The 14,816-nt window shown below is 42.1% G+C and overlaps 2 protein-coding genes across 4 annotated transcripts; both read left to right on the forward strand.

Annotated features, from left to right (window-relative positions):
- The first annotated feature begins 5,847 nt into the window (after window positions 1–5,847).
- On the forward strand, window positions 5,848–10,706 carry LOC122133579. Of its 3 annotated transcripts, XM_042710041.1 has the most exons (5): window positions 5,848–5,905; window positions 5,980–6,035; window positions 6,110–6,155; window positions 9,944–10,489; window positions 10,617–10,706. In XM_042710041.1, the coding sequence occupies exons 1-4, from the start codon at window positions 5,874–5,876 to the stop codon at window positions 10,464–10,466; spliced, it is 657 nt and encodes a 218-aa protein (XP_042565975.1). In that variant the 5' UTR covers window positions 5,848–5,873; the 3' UTR covers window positions 10,467–10,489; window positions 10,617–10,706. The 3 variants fall into 3 exon arrangements, with proteins under 3 accessions (XP_042565975.1, XP_042565973.1, XP_042565974.1); XM_042710039.1 differs by lacking the exons at window positions 5,848–5,905; window positions 5,980–6,035; window positions 6,110–6,155 and adding exons at window positions 9,656–9,693; window positions 9,768–9,823 and having other exon boundaries at window positions 9,898–10,489; window positions 10,617–10,705; XM_042710040.1 differs by lacking the exons at window positions 5,848–5,905; window positions 5,980–6,035; window positions 6,110–6,155; window positions 10,617–10,706 and adding exons at window positions 9,656–9,693; window positions 9,768–9,823 and having other exon boundaries at window positions 9,898–10,493.
- Window positions 10,707–12,438: 1,732 nt separating this feature from the next.
- Window positions 12,439–13,838, forward strand: LOC116224083. Its single transcript, XM_031582760.1, has 4 exons — window positions 12,439–12,531; window positions 12,606–12,661; window positions 12,736–13,636; window positions 13,763–13,838. The coding sequence occupies exons 1-3, from the start codon at window positions 12,500–12,502 to the stop codon at window positions 13,611–13,613; spliced, it is 966 nt and encodes a 321-aa protein (XP_031438620.1). The 5' UTR covers window positions 12,439–12,499; the 3' UTR covers window positions 13,614–13,636; window positions 13,763–13,838.
- Window positions 13,839–14,816: the final 978 nt, after the last annotated feature.

The raw sequence follows: 14,816 nt of genomic DNA on the forward strand, positions 1-14,816 counted from the left end.
ATACTTCACCATTTCCAATCTGGCAACACTGAGCACCGTGTCGCTTCCACTAGTTCTATTGTTTACAACAGCACATGACATCTGCATGTGGAAAAGATGTCAAAATTCCGTCGCGGGGGGAGAGGGCGGGGTCATCTGTATGCTACACACTACCACGCCCCTCCCCGCGACGAAGTGTCCTCTTTTTCACAAACTCAAATATGGTCACCATACGAAGTTGGTCGACTCCTCTTCTACAGGAGGAACATGCTTATAGAAGTCTAACTGATACTATACAATTATTAAGTCTGCTGTCTCCGTCTCTGATCACAAGATCTCTGATTCTGTTCTGAACTAGTCCTGCAATGACGTTGATGACGTCAGATGTCACGTTTGAATGAAACTAAAAAAATATGAGTTATCAGGCAATGTTTACTCAAAAAAATACATTCCAATACAATTAAAACGTCTTCACTTGCTCAGAAAACTAATACATTTAAAGTTGGGTCAACTAAATGCCAGGTTTTAAGTACTGAATACATAATGTTAATAAGTTAGTAGAACTGTTTGGGTTTACAGTGTGTGTATCTGTTGCACTGACAGACTACTCTGTCTCAGAATGCATTATGTAGTTTCTCTGAGGTCATTATGATCTCCTCATAACATAGTCAAACCAATGCAATTAGTGCCTTCCATTGTCATTAATTAATATGATTATGTTTTACTAGTGCTGTCAGTTTAACGCGTTATTAACGGCGTCAACGCAAACCCATTTTAACGCCGTTAATTTTTTTATCGCGAGATTAACGCGATTTTTTTTTTAATAATTTTTTTTTTTTTTTTTTTTTTTTTTTTTAGATTAACATTCTTTTTGTCCTCGCAGACTGTGTAGTAGGCTAAGGTTACTGTTTGAGTGAATGGTGAGCGCGATACGGCGAAATGGATGATAAAAAGCTTCTGAATGGAAAGTTTACTTTTAAAAGTTGTGTTGTGCAAAAGAAGCGAGCTTCACTGTTGTCTGAAAATGTCAACAGGCAGCTGGCTGAAAGCAAAGAAGTAGGCTTACCTTTTATTGGTAACCTAACTGTTACAGTTCACTGTTTCTGAAATAAGAGGCCTGACTGCTATGTTCCCAGCAAACTTGGAAAAAAGAAAATATTAAGCCATGGTTTAATTGCACTATAGGCTGAGTCCTTGTTTACCTGAAATGTGCACTTTATAATTTTATTTTGTACCGCCCTGTTTGGCAATGTTGGTTTTCAATAAAAAAAAACATTTGCATAAAGCAAGCCAATCCACTTTTCAATGTTGATAAGGGGATTAAAATAAAAATAAAATGATGGAAAAAATAAATAAACGAAGGGACATTTAGAATAAATAAAAATTTGCGATTAATCGCGATTAATTTTGAGTTAACTATGACATAAATGCGATTAATCGCGATTAAATATTTTAATCGTTTGACAGCACTATTTTTTACATTATATTTCAAACACAGTAATATACAGGTATAACCTATGATTGTGACACAGCAAGCTACACTGTGTATGAAAAACAGTAATACATATACAATATCACATTTGAACTCCGACAATCATGAGAGAAATGAAATATTCAGTTTATTATATACTTATTAGATATAGCCTTTCACAAATAATACTCCCATGACAAACCAGATTCTTTTGGGGTGAGCACGCCTAAAACTATCCCAAAGAAAGTTCACCACTTATCCCTTCTTAGAGTTTAATGACAAATCTTCAAAGGTTCTTCAACCCCCACAGAACCTTATCCCGTGTCTTATTCCCACAGAGGACACATCAAGTCTTCCTCGATGCTGGTGAACCAAACTCAGTCAGAGTCAAAATAACAAGCAATACTATCTGATGGTAAAGACTTGGGCTTTGTGAGCGCATAATCACCTAGCTTTGAGGTTACGGAGCCATTAATCAATGAAAGCAAACAGAGTGACAGTGCAAGCCTGCGCTAATGAATTTAAAGCAGCCCCAGCGTCTTTAAGTGTCAATCCCGGGATTTGTTTGAATAGGGATTACATTTTGAGGAGAAGTTTGTCATCGTCTTAGTTCCCCCGAGACGAGACAGCACACGCTTGATGGCCTGGCCTTCAGTGAGGCACACAACAGCACAAATTCTTAGATGATGATATGATGTGATTGTTGTGTATGATTGTGATTGTGAAAGTCATTTTGTTGTTATGGTTAGAATAGACAGACACATGTATCCAAATCAATTATATTATATGTAAATATAATAATATAAAAGTTGGTATAAAGAGGACAAGGACTTTGCAATTGTTTTCAGCAATCTGGAATAAGGCCTTACAATAATGATTAGATGACTCAAATAATGAATGATTGTGATCAATGTACCATTTGAGGTCTTCAATGGCAAATTATAATAACGTTTTCTCAATGTTTACATATGATGCTCTGCTTTTGAATACTTAAAAACTGATACTGATAAAAACGTATAAACTGATAAAGCTCACTTAAACAGATTTTCTTGATTTTTTGAATCCTTGAAATGGCTCGTCCAAGAAAATACCATTTGGCATTTTAATATTAAATCCTTTTAGGAAGGATGATCGGCAATGTTTTGCATATCTGAACCAGGCAGTATTGATAGTCACTTGGCATTCAGCTTGATATGATTAGTAATTGGATATGCTCCCTCGATTCATGAAAGAGCTTTGGAAGATTAAAATTATCCAACACACAATGGCGTTGAGTCACTGCCTAAGGCAATCTCACAATCTCACAAGTGTTTTGAAATTATAGATTAATTTGCTGATATCTGAGTGCAATACATCACTTTATGTTCTATCCACATGGTGTCTTAATCTCTACCTTGCTCATTCACACTCACACACACACAATGATATACCACATATACATGTGTATCAGACGTGAGTACCTGTAGTAGGCCCTTATTCAGCCTGTTCTATGCTGTATGGATATAAACAGACCCAACAACAGAAGACATTTATGGAGACGGAGGGGGGTAATGGAGGAAAATGTGGAAAAACAATGAGGCGTGCCATTTCAGAACCTGTGTGCTCCTCGCTAACATCTTTTACTTGCTTGGCCAGTAGTGGAGCTAGCAGCAGGACACTTGCCAGACATGGAGGGGTTAAGTTGAGAGGAAGTTTGTGAGCGAAACACATGAGGCCACAGGATTCTGCCTCTGCTCTTGCCTCTTATGCTTTAGGGTATGCTTTTTTTATGCTTTTGACTTGTACTTTTCCCCATTTAAGCCAACAGAGACTAGCAATCACACACACGCACACACACACACACACACACACACACACACACACACACACACACACACAAAGAGAGAGAGAGAGAGAGAGAGAGAGAGAGAGAAAGAGACAGAATAGCAATCTTACACACTACACAAATCAGACACACACATACACACACAGACAAAATAGCAATCGTACACACTACACAAATCACACCCACACACTTACACACACAGACAGAATAGCAATCGTACACACTACACAAATCACACACACACATACAGAATAGCAATCGTACACACTACACAAATCACACACACACATACACACACAGACAGAATAGCAATCGTACACACTACACAAATCACACACACACATACACACACAGACAGAATAGCAATCATACACATTACACAAATCACACACACACATACAGAATAGCAATCGTACACACTACGCAAATCACACACACACATACACACACAGACAGAATAGCAATCGTACACACTACACAAATCAAAGAGAACAGGCATGCACCTGCACTTCAAAGTCAGAGGTCACGTTCTATCAAATGATACACATACATGCACAGAGAGAGAGAGAGAGCTAAGAGAGAGAGAGAGAGAGATTGACATTGGTAATGATGATGTCATATCACCTCTTGATTTTAAACTGATTTTAGAAACGCTCTGATCTTGACACTTTTTTTATTGTTACAAAACAAACAGCAAAGTAAACAGAACATCAACGGACAGGCAGTCAAAACGACTCACAGCAACAGGGGGCCTAATAAGGGGGTACTTAGAGGGGTACTAAGGGAGTGGAATCAATGACAGTACAAGCAGGCCACAGTGCTCCGGCTATTTGCTGCATAAGATGAGAACCCCTTTGGCAGTGGTGGGGGGTCTCCTCTCTGCTCTGCAGAAGACACGAACGGAAGTTGTAAACAATTTTCATTCAAAATATTCAACTAAACAACTAAAATGTGTGTTCAGTCAGGCAGATTGGGCCCAAGGTGGGCCTCTTTGTAACTGGAAGAACTATGGGGCCGAGTAGACAGTTGAATTTTGCTATTGTTGCTAACACTCGCCTAAAGGGCTTCATGGCAGCTGTAGTTATTTGATAAATGAATATTCCAGCACCATCCTGATTCATTGGAAAACCACCTAAAGGTGCCGGCCCCCCAAACGGCTTGCAAGTTCTTGCGGTGGAAAAGCGCATATGTGTGCGTCTATGAGTCAGATGTTGCAGTATGAATATTTCAGCATCATTCTCCACACTCCTCCATTCCCTCAGGCTGCTGGGGAGCTGATATGGGATGCTGCATTACCGTGGCGATAAGGCCCATTTGAGAATCTTGGCAGTGCGGCTATGATAACAAATTAATAAGCAAACAAGAGGCACGCAGGCACTAAGAGAGTGTGGGCTTGTTAAGGCACAGTTGAACATTCATTTGTTTATCCATCAAATGGCTTGTGTGCAGCAGTTACGTTATGTCACGTACATCATTTAGGCCATTTGAGTCATGTCTTAATAACGAATATAACCACTATCTCCACTTTAAACTTTTCATTCTTTAGTAGAAGTCGACTAAAATGACAGCAATGGTATCATATATTTTATTGGAAATAATACAGACTTGGCCGTGAAGCTCATCTTAAGGCGAAGGTTTTTTTAATGATAAGGTAGGATTTCAGGACAGTCACTTAACATGTTTCCGCGTTTAAACACTGTTTTGTTTGTCTATATTAAATAGTTTTTTACCGCTTGCTGAAAATGTGACCAATCCTACCTGTTAGAGCCATAAATAAGATGTGTATTATTTCTGGAATAATATTATTTTGTATTATCTTGTTATTATAATGAATATCTGTAAAGTAGAGACTCTTATTTTGACACGTTGTTTTGACCATGTGAAGAGAGCACGCTTAGTTAGAAGGAACGGAGAAGCACGGAGGTTCACAGTTTTTTGACCGTGCTAGCTTAATTGTGTTAAGACAGATATACAAGAATCATTTATTTATGTATTTACATGGATACCTGAATCTTTAAGAAGATAAAGACATTTAAACTTTTAAGCTTTTGCATGCGTTCAATACTTTCCCCGAGTGCTTCAAAAGATGACACAGATATCGGATCTGCTGCCATTACACTACCAATTAGACTTCATCCTACTCTGGTTCAGTGGCAGTGTTACTGCAAAATGTAACTGAATCCCCTGCAATGACTGAATTTACCATTAGTAAGGAAATGTATTGCAGCAATGGCTAATCTATTACTACAACAGGTTAATTTAGGCCAAACACTGGTGCCGTTTTTCCTTGTTGTTTTGTAATTGCAAAGTAAGATATTGTCAGTAATGTCAACACTTCTCACAATGTTGAATAGAATTTCACACCTGAACACAGACACATCAATTGCTATCAGCTGAAGCCAGTTAGGATTCAGACAGAGGAGCTGTGCCTATAAAAGACCAGCTTGGTTGTTTGGGAGTCAAAGCTGGGCTGGGCTGGGCTGGGCTGGGCTGGGCTGGGCTGGGCTGGGCTGTGGTGAGGAGAGGAGAGGAGAGGAGAGGAGAGGAGAGGAGAGGAGAGGAGAGTGCTGTGTTTGGGATTTTTGATTCAAACCATTGATGTTGACTATGACTCTTGGCGTGACAGTCAGGTACACATTCAGTTATTTGTCTTTAGGTTGTCTTTTTCAATGAATTACCTGTCTAAACAAGATGTGTTCAACAGGTTGCTTTGGATATGCCTTTTCCTAAGTGAAATATGCTGTCAGCAACGTCAACAAGGTATGAGTTGGTTTTCTTTTTAGTTAAAACCCATATGGAGTATATCTGTAATTGAAGCCCTTGTTTTGTTCTAGGGCTGGAAGGTCCCCAGAGATTTGGGAACTATAAATACAATCCTAGGCCTGCCGGTAGTGACTCTGTACCGTCCATGAATGACTTCAGCTCAACCAAAGGTGAAGGTGTCCCAAGTTATAATGGACCTGCTAAGGAAACCCCATTTTTTAGTAAAGCAGAGGTTCTTCATGCTCCAACAAGCCAGAGGCTGATGCCATCAAGCCAGGTATGGATGCCCTCTACCCAGGTGAGCCAAGATGGCATGTCTAAAATCCAGACAAACCCAGTGTGGACTCACCATACCCCTACTCAGGAGAGCCAGGGTCAGCAGTCTGTAAGCCAGGCAGCCAAGATGGCACAGGCCCAGATGCCCCCAGGATGGGCCAAGATGCCACCAGCCCCAGTGAACCAGGCAGCCAAGATGCCCCCAGGATGGGCCAAGATGCCCCCGGCCCCAGTGAACCAGGCAGCCCAGATGCCCAAGGTGCAGGCCCAGATGCCCCCAGCATGGGCCAAGATGCCCCCAGCCCAAGTGAGCAAGGCAGCTAAGATGCCCCAGGCCCAGATGCCCCCAGCATGGGCCAAGATGCCACCAGCTCCAGTGAGCCAGGCAGCCCAGATGCCCCAGGTGCAGTCCCAGATGCCCCCAGCATGGGCCAAGTTGCCCCCAGCCCCAGTGAACCAGGCAGCCCAGATGCCCCCAGGATGGGCCAAGATGCCCCCAGCCCAAGTGAGCAAGGCAGCTAAGATGCCACAGGTGCAGGCCCAGATTGCCCCCAGCCCCAGTGAGCCAGGCAGCCCAGATGCCCAGGTGCAGTCCCAGATGCCCCCAGCATGGGCCAATTTGCCCCCAGCCCCAGTGAGCAAGGCAGCTAAGATGCCCCAGGCCCAGATGCCCCCAGCATGGGCCAAGATGCCACCAGCCCCAGTGAACCAGGCAGCCAAGATGCCCCAGGTGCAGTCCCAGATGCCCCCAGCATGGGCCAAGATCCCCCCAGCCTCAGTGAACCAGGCAGCCCTGATGCCCCAGGTTCAGGCCCCGATGCCCCAAGCATGGGCCAAGATGCCCCAGGTGCAGTCCCAGATGCCCCCAGCATGGGCCAAGATGCCCCAGTGAACCAGGCAGCCCAGATGCCCCCAGGTGCAGTCCCAGATGCCCCCAGCATGGGCCAAGATCCCCCCAGCCCCAGTGAACCAGGCAGCCCTGATGACCCAGGTTCAGGCCCAGATTCCCCCCAGCACCAGTGAACCAGGCAGCACAGATGCCCCAGGTGCAGGCCCAGATGCCGCTTCCTCAAATGACTGCATCAAACCTTATTAAGGGTAGTCTTGGCAGCTCCTCCATGGATGCCGGTGGATAAACCACTTATGGTGATGCTGAGGGTCCCTCATCAGGGCAAGAGCGCTTCCTTGTGATCACAGAGCCATCAGGTTTTCAAACGTGCTAGGTGGTTAAATCCTTCAATCGTTACGTGCTTTGGAAAAAGGGTCTTTTTCCCAAACCACCTACATCCCACTGGACTTCCTTCCAACTGATGCTGCTGATCCGGTTGCTTATGACCCCAGTTTTGCTGGACATGAAGCCCAGGCTGACCAAACTGTGGATGTCAAAGGGTGACTTTGAGAGCGCTTTGTCATAATGTGTGAATTTAAATTCTAATGGCTTTTTTTTTTTTTTTTTTTTTTCTCTCTCTACAGAAAATGATTGGTTTGCCCAGTGCCATATAGGTATTGTTTTATTTGAAATTCTGTTCCTCATTCTGTGTTCTTTCCAGGTCCTGGACTCAAACCTTGATGGATATCTACGCTTGACTTAATATTGTAGATGAAACAATAAAGGCTTTTCTCTAATTTTGTATGTTTCCAATGTTGAAAATATTGATTTTCTAAAGCTCACTTGAATTGAGTGGGATGTTGGCTCCATGTATAGCATGTCACATAGTTAGGGTTAGTCATAGCCTTATTGGACAAACTCATGAAGGGATGTCTGGAAGTATCATTTATCTTGGGTTCTAAATGACAAGCCAAGGTTCTTATGCTAAAAAAAAATTCTGAAGTCCTCTAATCTTAATCATCTGAACTTTCAATTGACTTGTTCACCACTAAATGTAATCGATTTGGACCTGGATTTATCAATTGAACAACAGTATTGTTTTGGAGACCTTCACGCAATGCTTTTGTTTGGTATGCATGTTAATTAACCACTTAAAAATAAAGTGTGCATTCTTTTCAACCGTTACCCCTATAGGTGTGTCTGCACATCATTGGCTATTCCACATGACCATATGGCTCTATAAATTGTGCTTTACCTTACACACTGCATCAGTGTTTCAAAGATCTTCTCCAGTAAGTCAAATATGGATGGCTTTGTCCTCTTTGAAATCTAGAAATGTTTCTATTTGCAGAATAAATCTATTGGACTATTGTCTGGTGATATTTACTAATTTGTCAGCTTTTGTCTATAACCATTATTGACTTCATGAGAGGGGAAGGCCATTCTTTCTGAAAATGCAAGTATGACCAACACATTGTCCACCACCTCAGACATTGTGCAATGAATTTCTCAGCTTACCGAAACAGGTAGGAGGTTATGATTTGGATCCAGGGCATACTGAACACCTCTTGGGTTTTGTTTTTCACAGCAGAGAAAAGAAACTAGTCCTAACAGCTAATGAACTACAAGAAAGCCCAAAATTGCTGAACAGAGGACTTTGTGCAGATCAAGATCATGCCTCAAAAAGTAGTCCCTGCTACACTGAATCCACACAAGGGATCAGAATATACCCCTTCAATCCTTTTAGGAAAATGTTTACATGCTATGACATTTCTGGAGCTGCCAGAAAATATCCTTAATAACAAATATAACCACTATCTCCACTTTAAACGTTTCATTCTTTAGTACAGGTCCACTAAAATGACAACAATGGTATCATATCCTTTATTGGAAACAATACAGACGTGGCCGTGAAGCTCATCTTAAGGTGAAGGGTTTTTTAATGATAAGGTAGGATTTCAGGACAGTCACCTAATAATAATTATAAAAATCCATGGCTGGTGTTTATCATGTTTCCGCGTTTAAACACTTGTTTGTTTTGTTTGTCTATATTAAATAGTTTTTTACCGCTTGCTGCAAATGTGACCAATCCTACCAATTAGACTTCATCCTACTCTGGTTCAGTGGCAGTGTTACTGCAAAATGTAACTGAATCCCCTGCAATGACTGAATTTACCATGAGTAAGGAAATGTATTGCAGCAATGCCTAATCTTACTAAAACAGGTATGCTGTTAATTTAGGCCAATCACTTGCTGTTTTTCCTTGTTGTTTTGTAATTGCTAAGTAACATAGAATATTGTCACTAATGTCAACACTTCTCACAATGTTGAATAGAATTTCACACCTGACCACAGACACATCAATTGCTATCAGCTGAAGCCAGTTGGTTAATTAGGATTCAGACAGAGGAGCTGTGCCTATAAAAGACCAGCTTGGTTGTTTGGGAGTCAAAGCTGGGATCTTGTTGTAGCGGTGGTGAGGAGAGTGCTGTGTTTGGGACTTTGATTCAAACCATTGATGTTGACTATGACTCTTGGTGTGACCGTCAGGTACACATTCAGTTTTTTGTCTTTAGGTTGTCTTTTTCAATTAAATACCTGTCTAAACAAGATGTGTTCAACAGGGTGCTTTGGATATGCCTTTTCCTAAGTGAAATATGCTGTCAGCAACGTCAACAAGGTATGAGTTGGTTCACTTTTTAGTTAAAACCCATATGGAGTATATCTGTAATTGAAGCCCTTGTTTTGTTCTAGGGCTGGAAGGTCCCCAGAGATTTGGGAACTATAAATACAATCCTAGGCCTGACGTTAGTGACTCTGTGAACCAGATGCCCAAGGTGCAGGCCCAGATGCCCCCAATATGGGCCAAGATGCCCGCAGCCCCAGTGAACCAGATGCCCAAGGTTCAGGCCCAGATGCCCCCAATATGGGCCAAGATGCCCCCAGCCCCAGTGAACCAGGCAGCCCAGATGCCCAAGGTGCAGGCCCAGATGCTGCTTCCTCAAATGACTGCATCAAACCCTATTAAGGGTAGTCTTGGCAGCTCCTCCATGGATGTCGGTGGAGAAACCACTCATGGTGATGCTGAGGGTCCCTCATCAGGGCAAGAGCGCTTCCTTGTGATCACAGAGCCATCAGGTTTTCAAACGCGCTACGTGGTTAAATCCTTCAATCGTTACGTCCTTGGAAAAAGGGTCTTTTCCAAAACCACCTACATCCCACTGGACTTCCTTCCAACTGATGCTGCTGATCCGGTTGCTTATGACCCCAGTTTTCCTGGACATGAAGCCCAGGCTGACCAAACTGTGGATGTCAAAGAGTGACTTTGAGAGCGCTTTGTCATGAAGTGAGTGTTTAAATTCGAATGCCTTTTTTTTCTCTACAGAAAAGGATTGGTTTGCCCAGTTGACCTCCTGTGCCATATAGGTATTGTTTTATTTGAAATTCTGTTCCTCATTCTGTGTTCTTTCCAGGTCCTGGGCTCAAACATTGATGGATATCTATGCTTGTCTTCATATTGTAGATGAAAAAATAAAGGCTTTTCTCTAATTTTGTATGTTTCTGTTATTGAAAATATTGATTTTCTAAAGCTCACTTGAATTGAGTGGGATGTTGGCTCCATGTATAGCATGTCAAATATTGTGGGTTAGTTATAGCATTATTGGACAAACTCATGAAGGGATGTCTGGAAGTATCATATTTATCTTAGTCCTCTAATCTTAATCCTCTGAACTTTCAATTGACTTGTTCACCACTAAATGTAATCTATTTGGACCTGGATTTATCCATTGAACAACAGTATTGTTTTGGAGACCTTGGTTGGTATGCATGTTAATTAACCACTTAAAAAATAAAGTGTGCATTCTTTTCAACTGTTACCCCCACAGGTGTGTCTGCCCATCATTGGCTATTCCACATGACCATATGGTTCTATAAATTGAGCTTTACCTTACACACTGCATCAGTGTTTCAAAGATCTTCTCCAGTAAGTCACATATAGATGGCTTTGTCCTTTGTAGAAATGTTTCTATTTGCAGAAATCTATTGGACTATTTTGTGGTGTCTGGTGATATTTATTAATTTGACAGCTTTTGTCTATAACCATTATTGACTTCATGAGAGGGGAAGGCCATTCTTTCTGAAAATGCAAGTACAACCAACACATTGTCCGCCACCTCAGACATTGCGCAATGAATTTCTCAGCTTACCGAAACAGGTAGGAGGTTATGATTTGGGTCCAGTGTATACTGAACACCTCTTGGGTTTAGTTTTCACAGCAGAGAAAAGAAACTAGTCTTAACAGCTATTGAACTACAAGAAAGCCCAAAAATGCTGAACAGAGAACTTTGTGCAGACCAAGATCATGCCTCAAAAAGTAGTCCCTGCTGCACAAGGACTGAATCCACACAAGGGATCAGAATATACCCCTTCAATCCTTTTAGGAAAATGTTTACATGCTATGACATTTCTGAGGCTGCCAGAAAATATCCTTAATAACAAATATAACCACTATCTCCACTTTAAACGTTTCATTCTTTAGTACAGGTCCACTAAAATAACAGCAATGGTATCATATCCTTTATTGGAAACAATACAGACGTGGCCGTGAAGCTCATCTTAAGGTGAAGGGTTTTTTAATGATAAGGTAGGATTTCAGGACAGTCACCTAATAATAATTATAAAAATCCATGGCTGGTGTTTATCATGTTTCCGCGTTTAAACACTTGTTTGTTTTGTTTGTCTATATTAAATAGTTTTTTACCGCTTTCAATCCTACCAATTAGACTTCATCCTACTCTGGTTCAGTGGCAGTGTTACTGCAAAATGTAACTGAATCCCCTGCAATGACTGAATTTACCATGAGTAAGGAAATGTATTGCAGCAATGCCTAATCTATTACTAAAACAGGTATGCTGTTAATTTAGGCCAATCACTTGCTGTTTTTCCTTGTTGTTTTGTAATTGCAAAGTAACATAGAATATTGTCACTAATGTCAACACTTCTCACAATGTTGAATAGAATTTCACACCTGACCACAGACACATCAATTGCTAGCAGCTGAAGCCAGTTGGTTAATTAGGATTCAGACAGAGGAGCTGTGCCTATAAAAGACCAGCTTGGTTGTTTGGGAGTCAAAGCTGGGGTCTTGCTGTAGTAGTGGTGGTAGTGGTAGTGGTAGTGGTAGTGGTAGTGGTAGTGGTAGTGGTAGTGGTAGTGGTAGTGGTAGTGGTAGTGGTAGTGGTAGTGGTAGTGGTAGTGGTAGTGGTAGTGGTGGTGGTGGTGGTGGTGGTGGTGGTGGTGGTGGTGGGTGGTGGTGGGGAGAGTGCTGTGTTTGGGACGTTGATTCAAACCATTGATGTTGACTATGACTCTTGGCGTGACCGTCAGGTACACATTCAGTTTTTTGTCTTTAGGTTGTCGTTTTCAATTAAATACCTGTCTAAACAAGATGTGTTCAACAGGGTGCTTTGGATATGCCTTTTCCTAAGTGAAATATGCTGTCAGCACCGTCAACAAGGTATGATTGGTTCACTTTTTGGTTAAAACACATATGGAGTATATCTGTAATTGGAAGCCTTTGTTTTGTTCTAGGGCTGGAAGGTCATCGCCAGAGATTTGGGAATTTTTACTACCTTACTAGGCCTGCCGGTAGTGACTCTGTACCGTCCATGAATGACGTCAGCTCAACCAAAGGTGAAGGTGTCCCAAATTATAATGAACCTGCTAAGGAAAACCCATTTTTTAGTAAAGCAGAGGTTCCTCATGCCCCAACAAGCCAGAGGCTGATGCCATCAAGCCAGGTATGGATGCCCTCTACCCAGGTGAGCCAAGATGGCATGTCTAAAATCCAGGCAAACCCAGTGTGGACTCGCCATACCCCTACTCAGGAGAGCCAGGGTCAGCAGTCTGTAAGCCAGGCAGCCAAGATGGCACAGGCCCAAATGCCCCCAGCCCCAGTGAGCCAGGCAGCCCAGATGCCCAAGGTGCACGCCCATGTGCCCCCAATATGGGCCAAGATGCCCCCAGCCCCAGTGAGCCAGGCAGCCCAGATGCCCAAGGTGCAGGCCCATGTGCCCCCAATATGGGCCAAGATGCCCCCAGCCCCAGTGAACCAGATGCCCAAGGTGCATGCCCAGATGCCGCTTCCTCAAATGACTGCATCAAACCCTATTAAGGGTAGTCTTGGCAGCTCCTCCATGGATGTCGGTGCAGAAACCACTCGTGGTGATGCTGAGGGTCCCTCATCAGGGCAAGAGCGCTTCCTTGTGATCACAGAGCCATCAGGTTTTCAAACGCGCTACGTGGTTAAATCCTTCAATCGTTACGTGCTTGGAAAAATGGTCTTTTCCCAAACCACCTACATCCCACTGGACTTCCTTCCAACTGATGCTGCTGATCCGGTTGCTTATGACCCCAGTTTTCCTGGACATGAAGCCCAGGCTGACCAAACTGTGGATGTCAAAGAGTGACTTTGAGAGCGCTTTGTTGTGAAGTGAGTGTTTAAATTCTAATGCCTTTTTTTCTCTACAGAAAAGGATTGGTTTGCCCAGTTGACCTCCTGTGCCATGTAGGTATTGTTTTATTTGAAATTCTGTTCCTCATTCTGTGTTCTTTCCAGGTCCTGGGCTCAAACCTTGATGGATATCTACGCTTGACTTTATATTGTAGATGAAACAATAAAGGCTTTTCTCTAATTTTGTATGTTTCTGTTATTGAAAATATTGATTTTCTAAAGCTCACTTGAATTGAGTGGGATGTTGGCTCCATGTATAGCATGTACAATATTGTGGGTTAGTTATAGCATTATTGGACAAACTCATGAAGGGATGTCTGGAAGTATCATATTTATCTTGAGTACTGAATGGCAGTCAGTCAGAATTGTAATTATAAGTAAGTTTACACCTACCAGGAATCTGTTTTGGCATATTGGTGCAGACAATAAACATAACATAACCTCTAATCTTAATCATCTGAACTTTCAATTGACTTGTTCCCCACTAAATGTAATCAATTTGGACCAGGGGGTATTCGTCGTAGCTCGCTAAGCGGTTTAGCGAGCTAATTTTCAGGCTAAGATAAACACCCCTCTTTTTGGTTCGTGGAAGCAACTTCAGATAAATCACCATAGTAACATATCAATTAGCACTAACCTGCTCCAGCGCAGGCTAACTAAAGTGTAGCTGGATAAGCTTGCCACATCCTTGGAAAAAGGAGGGATCCCATTGACCAAGGACTGATATTAGATGGTTAGATTAGCGTAGGGAGAGAGTTCTTTGAGATCGCCAAGATCCATTATTCCATCATGATGAGTTCTTGTATGAGCGCTACCGATTCAGCCGACAAGGAATAATTAATTTAAAAGACCTTCTCGAGTCATTTATTGCAAACACCACAGTCGAACATTGACTGTTTTGCGAGTCGTACATTTTTGTAGTGTCGGTGATGCGGAGAACAAAGCACTCATAATTATATGAGTGTTATTAGTACACCATAGCATATCATTATTGTAGAATGAAGGTGGACTCATGATAAGAATAGAGAGAAATACAGACAATTTATTTTCACTGCTTCAATTTATTGCATTTGTTATTAATACATTTAGTCATTTAACAAACGCTTTCATTCAAAGCGACTTACAAGGAAATGTAAAACTACACTGAGGAAGGAGGTGA

This window comes from Clupea harengus, chromosome 16, assembly GCF_900700415.2.
Source record: "Clupea harengus chromosome 16, Ch_v2.0.2, whole genome shotgun sequence".
NCBI classification, from domain to species: Eukaryota; Metazoa; Chordata; class Actinopteri; order Clupeiformes; family Clupeidae; genus Clupea; species Clupea harengus.

Bases quoted from the DNA above. Each gene is read 5' to 3' on its own strand.
- LOC122133579 (XM_042710041.1), top strand. From the start codon at position 5,874: ATGTTGACTATGACTCTTGGCGTGACAGTCAG. The intron at 5,906-5,979 runs GTACACATTCAG...TGTGTTCAACAG, and splicing joins ACTCTTGGCGTGACAGTCAG to GTTGCTTTGGATATGCCTTT. The intron at 6,036-6,109 runs GTATGAGTTGGT...GTTTTGTTCTAG, and splicing joins CTGTCAGCAACGTCAACAAG to GGCTGGAAGGTCCCCAGAGA.
- LOC116224083 (XM_031582760.1), top strand. From the start codon at position 12,500: ATGTTGACTATGACTCTTGGCGTGACCGTCAG. The intron at 12,532-12,605 runs GTACACATTCAG...TGTGTTCAACAG, and splicing joins ACTCTTGGCGTGACCGTCAG to GGTGCTTTGGATATGCCTTT. The intron at 12,662-12,735 runs GTATGATTGGTT...GTTTTGTTCTAG, and splicing joins CTGTCAGCACCGTCAACAAG to GGCTGGAAGGTCATCGCCAG.